The sequence below is a fragment of the Halichoeres trimaculatus genome, unplaced genomic scaffold (assembly GCF_033239565.1).
Source record: "Halichoeres trimaculatus isolate MK-OKI-2021-1 unplaced genomic scaffold, fHalTri1.1 fHalTri1_scaffold_1, whole genome shotgun sequence".
Lineage (NCBI taxonomy): Eukaryota > Metazoa > Chordata > Actinopteri > Labriformes > Labridae > Halichoeres > Halichoeres trimaculatus.
The window spans coordinates 29,761,697-29,775,813 of NW_027437179.1; the positions used below are offsets into that span (position 1 = coordinate 29,761,697).

A 14,117-nucleotide genomic window follows, 5' to 3' on the forward strand; every position below is an offset into this window, starting at 1 on the left:
ATGTAAATGTTATTCTTATTTTAAGAAACTACATAGGAAATTTAATTTCACCCCTAGGTATTATTTCTTGTAATACAACATTTTTCTGGACTTACACGGTGAAAGTGGCTCATATTAAGTCTTATATGAGATCTATACTAAAAATAAGACAGAAACACTTCATTGGATATCAGTTTTCTGAATGCAGTGACACGATATATGTACCATGTGTTAACTGACAGTCCCCTGCCCCTGTCTATGCGTTCCTTCCCCCTCACCTTGACTGAGTAGGCCAGGGAGATGGTGACTGCCAGAGGCAACCCCTCTGGCACGGCCACCACCAACACAGTAACACCGATGATGAAGAACTTGACAAAGTACTGGATGTAGATTGGAGTGCACTCTGGCAGCCAAGGGCGCTTCTGCATCACAAAGTTGTCGATAGCAAAGAACAGGACCAGGATGATGACTGTGATGGCTGACATGAGCAAACCTGAGAAATGATACAAAAGGTTTCAGCTTACAGACAGATATTCATCATGAAATGTGAAAGCCTTAGTTCTTTTTGATCATGTGTCCTACACACGTGTTAAAGTAAACTTGATTCACATTCTCAAAAAGAGTAAGGCACATAATTCATCAGCTACGCACAGACCAGGTGTGGCATATTAAAAACTGCATCAAGAGCAGAAAAAAGTAGTGTTGTGTAAATACAGGCATAACTTCTTGACAGGCCCAGAAGTGTTATAAGTCCACAGATTTTCTGCCAGACCTGCAAAAAGGCCATATGATCTTGTGCTGCCTTTATGCTAATCCATGCACGGTGTTTAATTGTTCTGACACCACGTCCTCATTCCATCACTCAGGCTGACAACAGCTGATGTAATGGCACACTCGAAAAAGAAGACTTCTCCTTTCAGTGGTTCATATGAAAATCAAAACTTTTCACGAACTGAATAAGACAGACAGATGGTCATCACATGTATGGTTTTCTGACTCCTTAAAAAATTTTAAGGTCCATTTCGAGGATTGTCATGATTCTAGTTCCCTAGACTGGTCCAGAAATGTTATTATTTCTTGTGTGATTATTTTAGGAAAGTAATATTCATGACTATCAAGTGTTCCACTGCAATCCCACTATGTTGCAACTGAGAGGACACCCACAGTGTGGGCATGTTGGCATGTAGGTATTTGTTGCTCAAAACTGCAAAGACCTACTGCAATGTTAAAGGTTTTCAGTTCATGTTGCCAAAAACTGCTTGAAAAACCCAAACTATTAATAACAACACAGGGACTTATCATGTCTGTGGGGGACATCACGGGAAACTAAAGTCTTCGATTTTATAACTAAGACTGATTCAAATGCTTTAAGCAAGTAAGCGAGGAGTCTTATCAGTGCAACAGCTTGCTTTGAGTGACAGGATGATGGTTCAGTGCCTTGTTGTCCCTGATTTAACTGCCTGACTGACTGATGGACTCGTTCATGCACAATTTGCTGTACCTGCTTTTCCAATCTGGACAGCCAGTTTGGTCAGCTTCCCCTGCAGCACGGACTTCTCTTTCTTCGGAACAGACACCCTCTTCCTTTCTTTCTCATCAGCCTCTCCGCCTTCAGCACTCTTCAGAGGTTGCATCTCCATAGCAGCTGCCCCATCCTGCTTCTTTACTGTAAACACCACAAACAAAACAAAACAAAAAACAACAATAAAAGCAATGTTAGAGATGTAGATGACAGCATCGGAGCAAACAAGGAGCTAAACTTCAGCAATCAATAGCTCCACAAATACAGTTTAGATTTCAAAACCAAAGGAGATCATATGACACCCCGTGACAGGATGGAAAATAATTGGTATGTATGAAGCATTCACATACCATAACAAGAGTTGTTTGTTTGCCCGTGCATTGTCTTCACAGTAAAATCAAAGAGGAGTGTTAACATTGTTTTCTACAAATAAAAACTAAAAATCCAAGATACCCTATGTCTCCTTTTTGCTTTTGCTGGGAAACACTGTCATATTTTTTGTCATAAGCTGTATCTTTTCCTCACGGACACATATTTACAGTATGCCATGAATAATCCAGAGTTTTAAAACCTAACGCCTAGCCATTTGACTCATTAAGTGAAAAGTTATTCCTCTAAACACAGTGGCATATTTCTTCAAGACAAAGAAAACTCATTGTGCTTCACAAAAGAATAAACAAAGAGCAAGAAACCAGAAAAGAAGAACAAAAGAAAGTGTTAAATGAGAACAACATAGTTTTATTCACTGTACATCAGTTTTCAGTTGGTCAGCTGCTTGAGTTTTAATATGGATCCAGTTTGAAATTACTTTGGAAGGGAATGGGGTTAAAATGATTAGTGAGCATCAATCACTCCATTGATGTAAAGTTTGGATTATGATGTAAAAATGAATAGAAAGTAGCTTATAGAGGCTTTGTCCCGCATAATAAAGAGAAACTTGGATTTCGAAAATACTCTGTGGAACAGCACAACCTTGAAAATCAATGTGAACACATCATAAACATTTTACTGAAAAAAATCTCAGGGAGGAAAACAAACAACACATCTATAGGCTGCAGACTTTTTCATGCATTTAAAATGAGTGTCTTTGTCTTGCATATGAATTAAAACTGATGAAATGAGTCATATATTTGTAACCCAAACAGTTGTTCATCATGTGCTAAAAATACACAGTGACATTTCACTGCTAGTTTAGGTCATCCGTCCTCACAGTCTGAGTAGTATTTAACACTCTGTCTGTTCTAGGAAGTGTTACACATCCAAACAAAAACAAGCTTTCCTATATCTCTTTAAAACTGCAGCTAACGCTGCAAAACAAATCCTCAATTACCTCTCTCTGTCCCCATCTCTCTGACAGTCAGACACACATTGAGCTCTGTGCTTAATGTAATTTGTTGCCAAGAATCAATTCAGCCCAGTTCTTCAATCCCAATGAGGCACATGTTTGTGGTTTACGAAAATCCTTCTTTTGTGTGACATTCATTTAACTGTCTGCTTGTTCATTTATCCCACTTCCATTTAAAAAAGGGACAATAAAAGTTCCTGGATCCTGTACCAAACAAAAAAGTGATATTAATATGCTCTTTTAGAGGGTCTTTGAAACGTTGTTAAGCCTGTGATCATCATCCCAAGGTGTGAGAAGTTCTTACCGACCCTCACTGAGAAACTTCTTCCTTTTCTAGCTCTCCATTACTCAAATCGAAATACAGGTATAACATTAAAAAAGTATCAGAAAATATTTAATCAGCAATTACCTGCTAGTTTTGTTACTGGAAATTAAACCTTTTTTCTGTTTGTTAGCCAAAATTAGCTTCCTTTTCATTTGATATTAATCTACATTTACCATAACAGGAATAAAGTTATGCACATAGCATCCATTTAATTTCAGAGAATTCATGTCATACTGTGTGTGGCGCAAAACTAATAAAACGCTGAGAAGGTTTTACCAGTGTGGGGCATAAAAAAGAGTACCAAAAAGAAAGGTTGGATTATTTTGGATGGAAAAGGGCTAAGTGAGGCAGAAACAGCAGTTGAAGGACAGGTTTGTTTTTGTCTCATACAGAACAAGACAAGCTAACAACACAACAAGAACATCAACACAACAACAGACCAGGGACAACACGCTGGTGGAAGACAGAGTGAGGAGGAGTGATTTCTACCCTAATATTGCTGCAGGTGAAACCAGGGTCAAACACTTAAGATACTCCGAGATGATCCTGGTCAGACTTTGTGCAACTCTCATGGAATCTGAACCGGCTGTGTAGGGATCAACAAACAAAGCAGCTGATCTTTTCCACCTGTGTTTGACCCAGAGCTTACACGAAACAGCATAGAGGGGAGAGAGATGAGGAGAAAAGGAAGAAGAGGAAGAAGAAGTAGGGGGGGGAGACAGAAAAGGCAAAGGAGGAGGGAGTGAGAGATATGGTTTGGTTACCTTTAATCTGGTTGCTCTCCATATTGCCATCTTGCATTTTACCTATGATGGAGACATACAAGACGATAACAACAAAAATAACCAAGGCAGACAAGTAAACAGTTAATCACGACAGGGACAACACACACAGTGAGAACCCAAAATCACAGACAGAGAGACAGGAAAATGACTTTTAATACAACATCTCTGTGACAGTCACATAGAGAAGCTTGTGATATGTAAGTGATGTAATGTAGAAACAAGCTACAGCCACTGGCAAGGGGTGAATAACACCCCTTTCTCACGGAGAGTTAACACTAAGCACAGACAAACACTTTTTCATGTATTAAGGGGGACGAAAAACAGAGTTTGATAGAATTTATTTAACTATACAAGCACAAAAAAAATGGTAATCGAAAAGTCCTGCTTTGCCTTTCAGAGACAAATATCGAGGAAGATGACCGTTAAAAAAACAGACTTTGTTTAAAAGGATTGTTGACGTGTTCTTTGTTTATGACCTAATGCTTTGAGCACCTTTAAATCCACAAATATTATCCAGGAGTGTTTAAGGTATTTCCTCGAAGCATACAGTGACATATTCATACATTGAGCGAATAGTGCATTACATCAAGACTAACAGAGAGGGGGAGTACACAACACACAGACACATTCATTACACACAAAAGGGACGGCATGCATAGGAGGGAACTTCTGAAAGCACATGCAAGATCACACATTTAGAGGGAAGCAGACCTGAGATGTGGATGGTACAGAGACAGAGAGAGAAAGAGTGAGTGAGTGAGTGAGTGAGTGAGTGAGTGAGTGAGTGAGTGAGTGAGTGAGTGAGTGAGTGAGTGAGTGAGTGAGTGAGTGAGTGAGTGAGTGAGAGTGAGAGAGGGAGAGGGAGAGGGCCTGAAGGAAAGTCTCCCACATGGTCAAGTTACATAAGATCAACTGGAGGAAAATCGAAATTTAAGTTCAGGGACAGCAACTTTGTTATGCTGTTGCATTTCTTGAACAAGCATTGGCTTCATTTAAATGTCTGTAACAATCAAACAGTACTGTTTCAAGTTAAAGACCAGATCCTTTACAGGACCGTAACCAGAAATGCCCAAAACATCTTTATCCTTTGCAAAAGTTTCAAGTCTTCAGCCTCAGTCACAATGTTTATAAAACCAGAAACTATATCTATGTACACTACAAAAAACTCAAATCTTATCAAGTGTTATGTCTTATTTTCAGTAAAAATGTCTTTTTACTCTTAATATGAGCCACACCCACCTGACTAGTCCAGAAAAATGTCTTATTTCAAGTTATTTAAAGACAAAAATGAGGTCTAAATTGCCCGTAACAAGTAAAGAAATCTGCCAATAGGTAAAAGAAATGTGCTTGTCAAGATTAGAATAATGTATTTATAAAAGCAAATTTCTCTTACCCAACTGGCAGATTTTTTTTTTTTACTTGTTTCAGGCCATTTAGACCTCATTTTTGTCTTAAAATAACTTAAAATGAGACATTTTTCTGGACTGGTCAGGTGAACACATTTTTACGGAAATAAGACAAAAACACTTGATAAGATTACATTCTTGCATTGTTGACTCCATTACCTCCCAAGGTTTAATTATACAGGCATGCAGTTTTAGCTCAGTGGCACACAAGGCTTTAAAATACACGTCTGTCTTTTAGTGTTTTGTACTCAAATGCCACAAAAAGATTCCTCAGACACAGCTCAAGGACTAGATTCTCAGAGAATCTTTGGCGTGTACTGTATGTGCAGAATTAATGACTTGTTTCACCTCCACTTGCACATTAGCCAGTTCCCCAGTCACAATAAAGCTGAAGATGACAAATTGCTCTGCTCCAGCCCAGGACAGCACAAGGTCATCATTATGGTGCAAATGGCACGCCCCTTTGGCCTTGAGTACAAACATTTTGCAGCTCTGCTCTCCAAGGAGCCCAAAGATGAGAGAGAATGTGATGCAGCGATGAAGGAAGTTAATCTTTTGCATTTCGTTCAGCCAGCACAGAATGGAGGATTTGCACTAAGTGATCCCAAAGGACACCTGACTAAAGGAAAAGGTTCTTCATTATGATTTCGCAACATGTCTTTACTGTCTTGTATACAGTCAGAAATCTGAATTCATATAACACTTCTAATGCCACAAAGATAGCCACCAGGAGGCCAAATCTCTACTGACCTTTTTTATCAAGCATGGGATAAGAGATGTAAACCACTAGCCTGTTCAAAAGACACAATGTCTCACTACTTGCATCTGTACAGATCCTGAAACATGAAAACACATTTTGTTTGTTCCAGTTTAATGCGTGCAAAAATCAAAGTCTAAAAGTGTAAACACTCCTTCAACAAGAGCAGTGCTTTCAGTATTCATATATTCCTCCCTCCGTGATCACTGAAATTACAAGCTGTGTGCGACAGCATTGAAATATAAAGTCTACCATAAGAAGAAGAAAAAGATCAAGACTACACTCTACTGATGAGGGCGACATGCTTGGACATTATGGACACAAGAGGGTCTGACACAACTGAGAGCACATGTAGAGCAGAGCAGGAGGTGAGCACCCATGACAGGGGTGGTTGGAGAATGGAGAGGGAAGATAGACCCAAAAGTCACAACAGAGAGAGGTCAGAGATCAGAGGTTTCATCAACCTACCATTAATTAGGCTGGCACTGCCAGGGGCATTAATGCCTGCAGCCCCATCCGTGGCTATAGTTGCGATGGGGTGGAAAGGGGGATGGGAGCAGTCTAGCCAGTAACAATGAAGGCCGAACATGAATGAACAAAAACACGCCCACGCACGCACCCACGCACAAACACACGCACACGCAAGTGCACACACAAGACAATGAACAGAAATAACATGGTTATAGCACATTTAATAGATTCAGCATATATTGACTGTATTTGTTTTCTAGTGTTGTGGTAGGGAATTTAAAAATGTGTAATGCATCTTTTATTGTGTAGTAACTTGTACAGCAATTTAGTTACTTCATGTTATGTCAGTTAAATAACATGTGTAGCATTGGACGGACAAGAGACATAAACATATATGAAAATATATGAAATAAAATGTGAAACAAGAGCTACAAAAAGACCAAAGTAATATTCAATGGATATTCTTTAACTTATCTAAATTGTATGCAGTGATTAAAACATTTTGTTAAGCTGTTTGCAGTAAATCCTTCTTTTGTTATTGGTGCATCAGTCCCAATGTAGATTTTTAACCATGTTATTCATGTAATATCTCTTGGTATCAAAAACAAAGAAAAAAAAGAAAACTTTAAAAGGTGTAGCAGAGCCAATCCTAAATTAAACAGCACTGCAAAGTAAACAAAATCTTCAACAGCTCATGTATTAGTCAGGGAAACACACATGTGCCAACCAGCTAAGTATCTGGGTGAGTGAACTTAATCCAAATTCCTGCCTGATCCTCCCCTGTAGTTTTGGTTTTCTACCCACAAGGCTTTGTTTGTGTCTTTAGGCGGTTACAAAAATTAAGAGCACCATAACAGGAAATTCAGTTAAAGAGCAAGAGTTGTTTTCCTTTATGATTCTCGGTTCTTTGTCTTGAGTTTAATAGAGAGGATAGAACTTTTATGCATTTGGATTGTCAAGTTGTTATCCTTACAAGACTGCTTCCTATGATGAACACGGGTACCTCCAGTAACTTCAGTGTCAAATTATTGATCAGTTTATGTAACAGAATCAAATTTTCAATTTTGGCCACTTCCTTAGCTATATATAGATCACTGATGTTAAAAGTTGTTTCAATTGATAGGCTTTCAAGTGAAGGACAACTCAAAACAAATATCTTGTACCCAAATCACGTCACATGGGAAATGTTTGATGTTGGCTGACTAGACACTGGATACTATTCGGCCATGTTTAATCAACCTGATTAATTAAATCTAACCTTAAAGATGAATACATAGTTCAGATCCCAGCAGTGTTTAAGTATAAAAATTACAAGTCAAAATGCAGATAGCACTCGGTAGTGTTCATATCAGAGGGATAATGTTCAATCTGCAATGGGATGACAAGCTTTACCGTAACCTCGTATAATGTGACTATCTATACACAGTGCTGTGGTAAAATGCTTTAGAACATGTAGCATGTACGGTGGCCCTGAAGTGCACAAACTCAACAACAAAAGAGACTGGCACAACAGAAAAAGGGAAAACAGCAAAAAACAGCAAAAAAAGAAAACAGAGACGGTAGACACCTGCAGGTGTCTAGATTTGTTACTGATGAGAAGGCCCAATCAGAAAGGCGGGCAGTTGGCTTATCCAAACAGCATTAGTTCTACACACCCACAGACACCCATTTTTTATTGTCTTTTTGTTTGTGTTTTTCCTCTATATAGCTGCTTACTTTTCTGTTGGTCTGCTCTCTTCTTTGTAGTCGTGTCCTCTTTTATGTTTTAATGTTCTCTTTTGTTCCGCCTTCTTTTTTAATTTGTTGAGTTTTGCATTTCAGGGCCACCATGAACATACTTTCCATGGAAACTACTGTCTGTCTTAGACACTGGCAACAAATCCTTACTAATGTTAGGATATGTTTACGTACACATACAATCTTCCCTGCTATGCACTGCTGGGACATGTGCTGCACACCGGTAAGGCAGTTGCTCTCATGTCATTGTTCTGTCACACAGAAATGAGATGAGTCCGACAGGCTTTTTGTATCCACTGCATTCAATACGTCTCTGAAACAGGACCGATGTTGAATGCCAGCTAGTTAGTTTGATGAGTGCAGTGCCTTTTATAAGGGGAGGGGATTATGCACTGTGAAATGTGTCATCTGTTAGCACTTAAAAAGATGCAGTATCTATGATGAGGCTTCTCTTTTTAAGTGTGATTTCAACTGGAGCGAGAGGGGGAGTGCTCTGATACAGGAAATGGGTGAAGAGTAAAGTTGGTGGTTTATCAGGGATCACTGGGGTTAAAGTTTGAAAGGATCAAGTACTACTCCCAGGGTCAGAGAAAGGTGATACTCTACCTGTGTTCTGGTGTCCGTCTTCCACTGCCCCTCCTTTGGGTAGAATTTGGAAGGATAAGAGAGTAAGGATAAAATTCACCTGAACCCAAAAAAACCTGGACACTGCAGCTCACAAGTGCACCACCAAAACTCACTTAATACATTATTTAAACACATTCAGCAAAGATTATGAGCTTATTATCAGGTGCTCTAAGAATACCTACAAGTGTTTACGTAGATGTTTAACAGGTGGACATTTGCGAGTTTTTTTAATAACCCTTCTGAAAAAAATGAACATTTAAAAACACTGATATTATGCAAGAAGCGTACGCAGACTGTCAGGACATAAAGTAATGAAATGATAAAAGCTTTTTCAAGGGTACGTTGCTGAGCAACACTGAGAAAGACAAATTACCTCTGCACTGCTGCAGCACAGCAGGGAGAATCCTATGAAGCATGTTTCTTAGAGATTGTCCAGGGATATCATGAACTTACCTTTCTTTTCTTTCTTCTCTTCTTCCTCTGCACCGGCCCCCAGCAGCGTGAAGATGATTCCAGTTTGAGAGTTGACACCAACAGCGGTGACCACCATGCGCCCTGACCCCTCCATCACATGGGTGCCTGGAAAAGGCCAGCAGAAGGTCACTATCAGTACTTGGTTCTGGGTTATAAAATTCTGTAGGGTAATTTTTCTTGTACAATAGGTATATTAAGTGTCCTAATGAATTGATTAAAGTTTAGGAACATCTTTGTTCAGACAGCTTTAATTCTTTTATTTCATCTTGCAAACATAGCTGAACTGCATCCCTTAGACGTGTGAAAATAAGTGAAGATTGCAATACTCTTTTATGCACATGTATGTATTGTACATGGTCCATAATCTCTTCACACAGGAACATTATTAACCTTTGGGAGATCAAGTCAATGTGGGTGAGTGTGAGGCTAATTAAAGAAGACAGCAAAAGGCACACAGCTAATTATCCACAGGAAAAAAAAAAACACCAAGATGTGAGAAGAGATTAACCCACTTTTCTGTAACAGTGGTATCCTTCATTTCTAAGAATACTACAGCTGAACATTCTACCGTCAGAATACTGAAGAAATAAAAGGTAAAGGAGATTAAAAATGAGTGCCTGAAAGGCTGTCACTTGTTTTTCTGTGAAAGGTAAGGCAAATATGATTCATTTGATTTTTTTCCACAACAGATTATTCAAAGAGAGGTTAGCAGATAAATCCTTAATTAAGTACTGTTGACGAACCTCATCTTACTTAAATCATGTCTCTGATGTATTTGTAGATTAGCCTTATATAGTTACAGCTTACATAACTATACACCGCTTTTCAGCCAGCCTTTCCAAAATACATACACTTTCTATGGCTTTCATATTTCTCTGATAAAACACATTAAGCACAAGAAATTCTGATTCTGACATGCATTGCACACTGATCCATGAACTGGGAACATACCAGACAACAGCATGGGGTCCTTGTCTGCAGACTTTTTGACATGGTCAGACTCTCCAGTCAAGGAGGACTCATCAATCTTCAGGTCATTACCCTGGATCAACACTCCATCAGCAGGGAGCAGATCACCTGCAACGATATGTGAACAATGTTTATTTGTATTTCCAAACTTGTTGAGATTGTCTTATAAATGTGACACTTCATATCTGAAAACACTCATCAGAGTTTAACATGGGAAGAACAGACTTGGACCATATTTTTAGAGTCTGCTGTCTGCCGCTAATTAATTTCCCAACATTAACTCACTGTATCTTAAATATATTTAATTGCTTAACCTGGACTTTATAACTTTAATCCCCCCATGGAAATGAGCTGGAAGTCTATTTTCAGCCACTCAACCATGAAAATGACTTTACACAAAACAATGGCCATGCCAATAGAGACAGCCAGTGGGCACATCAAACACATTATAATTATCAGAATGTGCCTTAAAGTTTCAAGGAGAGCAAGGGCTGCATACATAAGGAACAAAAGGTAATGTAAGAATTATTTTTAGCAAGAAAAAGGTAAACATTTTTAAAAAATAAAAAAAACATAAACTATAAATGTACACAAAATGTTTATAGCATGATCTTCCATATGAAGTATTATCATCTGGTTGTTTTTGGCATCAACAAAGAACAACAGAGGGGACAAGTGAGATACTTTTTATGTTGTCTACCCCCAAGCTTGTCAGGGTTTCTTTAAATCACTAGACTGTGAATTTGAATTTTAAAACAGTAATCATTTTTATTTTTTAAACCAAAACCCAGATTTAGAATCTGCACACCTACCATATTTGATCTGTGCAATATCCCCCACCACTATGTCAGCCACAGGTAGCTGTATGACTTGGCTGCCGCGGACCACCTGGAACTTCTGCTCCTGCTCGATCCGGCTCTGCAGCCCACGGAACTGCTTCTCCTTCGACCAGTCGTTAAAGGCCGTCACCAGCACTACGCACACCACAGACAACAGGATAGCTGCACCCTCGATCCAGCCAGCATCTGCCTCACCCTCGTCTTCTACTCCACCTGCTGCCATGCCACAAGCTGCAAGAGAAGAAGAGGAAGATTACAGGGGCGCCATACATTTGAAGGGTACGGTTTTCATACATGAATATAGACCTAAGTGTTCTGTCTACACACACTTACACACTAGAAAACACTCACAAGTTTCAAACAGATGCTTATATGCATTTTACTTAAGTGGAGTATGAACGCTTCATAATAAAGGACACACACAGATACAGTTACAGATGATTAGACTGATCTCTTTGAAGCTGTGGAGAACTCTGTGTGTGTGTGTGTGTGTGTGTGTGTGTGTGTGTGTGTGTGTGTGTGTGTGTGTGTGTGTGTGTGTGTGTGTGTGTGTGTTTAGTAAAACGATAATCTCTTTTCTGTTTCTCTTCAATATTAAAGGCGACCCTGAACAAAATTTACTCTGGCTGAAATGACCTTTAGAGAATTCACCTCGCCTCCTCTCATTCATTTGCTCTACTTCAAATGAATGCCCGGCAGTCTACTGCACTCACAGACTGGGATATATTTTGGAATGAAATGAGGCTTATTCCCAGTCCTCCTTGTGCTGCTTCATGTAATACTCTGGGAGCCATTGTGCCAGACACTCCTGGCAAGCTGACTTCAAAAACCCTCAGTGGGGTGATTTGCTTTGGACTATAAAACACTTGCGGCTCACAAGGGAGCTAGTGCAGTCTCCATATTCTACAGAATAGACATGCAGCGTCTGCTTTAACCAAGAACTGGACTCCAGATGCTCTTGGGACTTTCTGGTACAGAACAGAGGAGTTCAGATCAATACGAGCTTGGTTTAGTGGTTCCATACAATGAGGAAATATACTTTGTTTGATCTTTTAGAATATCAAAGCCAACGTTCACTACCAGAGTACTCAGTTCTACAGACAGATTGCAGCACCAAGAGATCACATTTATATAGAGCAAAACAGCCCATCTGTAGCTGTCCATGGTGCTGAAATTCCAACACAAACTATATAAAAAAAACCCCAACAACTTAAAAACCAGGATGTAACACATGTTTCATTGGTTAGGCTTCTTTGTAGTTATCAGGGTTTTGTTTAACTAAATGAGTTTGATACAGAGACAATTAAGAGCCTCCTCCATCTGCTGAGGCTGGACCGTTTCATAACAAAATGAAAATGAAGTCATCCTACAACTTTCTATTTCTGGACCCCTTAGCCCATTTTGACCAATTAAAGAACAAAAAAGTGAACCAGCAGTGAGAAGTGTGCCGTTGTTTGTGAATGTGTTTGTGTTAGGGGGGGTATTTTCATTAGACATAGACATAAACTGATTGAATGGGAAAAATTGATTGACATAAATTTTGGTGAAGTTTCTACATTTTCTTGTACTATAGATTTATTGTATAAAACACATTATTTATAACAGTTTAAGTTAGTTTTCCTCAATTTTAAGAAAATTTAACAAACTGAGAAAACTTCTTTAGATTAACTGTCTTATTTAACTTACTTTTAAAGAAAGTGATGCTACTGAGAAATACGTTGCACCATCATGCGCTAGAGAAACTCTTTAACAGACAAATGGCCAGATAAAATATGATTACAGTAAATACAGTATTAAAGGTGACCTGGTTATTCTTTCATTGCTAACTTGCTACCTAATCTTGTGTATTGTTTCTAAAAAGACTCTTTTTTTAACTCTGCCTCGAAAATTAGCATAAAAAGCAGGCAGTTCCTTTCGAGTCAACGGCAGAATAAACTGCTTGGGATTGACAGACAAGATTTGGCAGATTTTTCATCCCACACACTCACCTCTGCTGCTCATCCCACAAATGCATGTTGCGTACCAATGTGGCACCATTAAAAAAAGGGGTTGCTACACCAATAAAATAATAATCCAAACACATACTGCCTTACTTGCTGTGCTAAGTTTATAAATATCCTTACATTCCTGCCACGCACACATAAATTTGGTGTTTTTGTTAACCATTTGAAATGAGTCTATATAAGTTAATTTCTCAAAGAACTGTTCTGTTTTATGCATCCACACCCTTTTAATATGGAGAGGACTTGTTTAGAAGCAGCTCTTACGTGCCTCAAGTTACAGTGAAGCTTTATTATGGGTCTGCAGATGGATGCAGTGATTATCATAATCGTGCCTTTTGGCCTTTTCTGCTTTAGTCAGACTTGATGATGCAGAGAGTTCAGTCGTAAAGCGATAGGGCTGAAAAGATAAAAGCACAAACTGCGAAGAGAAAAGTGCTGGCGTAAACCGATTGTTCCAATTCCAATTAACCAATAACTTTACTACTTCATTATTTGGCTGAGTAAGTTCATCTTTTTATTTGCTTTCTCATTAACCTGGTCTAACAAGCAAATGCAATGGATTAACTCTGAAATTATTTGATTTACTACCTTAGCAGACAGGACAGAGTTAACTACCTCTTATTTCTTGGGTATTTCTACCTTTTAAGGCCCCTTCAATTGATGACTGGTCCCCCTGGCAGGATAACTGAATTCCATTACTGAGATAATGCTGGGAGCCATGACTGATGTTGCTGACTCAGCACCTTGTTATGGTCTCTGTCTTCATTTCCTGTTTCACGGCTCACAGGGCTGATGTATGGGCACTGGGAGCTCAAGGTTATTTCTCTACTCAACACTTCATTAACCTTTCCGGTACCTTTTATACACATATTAAGCAC

General features: G+C 39.0%; 1 protein-coding gene across 12 annotated transcripts in view; it reads right to left on the bottom strand.

Annotated features, from left to right (window-relative positions):
* Window positions 1-14,117, bottom strand: part of atp2b2 (ATPase plasma membrane Ca2+ transporting 2) — a 141,477-nt gene that overhangs the window by 29,810 nt on the left and 97,550 nt on the right. For 5 of the 12 annotated variants that reach the window (XM_074678874.1, XM_074678843.1, XM_074678863.1 and 2 more), the window contains exons 4-11: window positions 11,210-11,467; window positions 10,380-10,505; window positions 9,408-9,533; window positions 8,934-8,966; window positions 6,588-6,680; window positions 3,936-3,977; window positions 1,481-1,645; window positions 258-472 (exon numbers count right to left, since the gene is read on the bottom strand). In XM_074678874.1, coding sequence (XP_074534975.1) covers window positions 258-472; window positions 1,481-1,645; window positions 3,936-3,977; window positions 6,588-6,680; window positions 8,934-8,966; window positions 9,408-9,533; window positions 10,380-10,505; window positions 11,210-11,467 — 1,058 coding nt within the window. The remainder of the gene's footprint in view (window positions 1-257; window positions 473-1,480; window positions 1,646-3,935; window positions 3,978-6,587; window positions 6,681-8,933; window positions 8,967-9,407; window positions 9,534-10,379; window positions 10,506-11,209; window positions 11,468-14,117) is intronic. The other 7 variants (XM_074678935.1, XM_074678944.1, XM_074678885.1 and 4 more) reach the window with 6 other exon arrangements.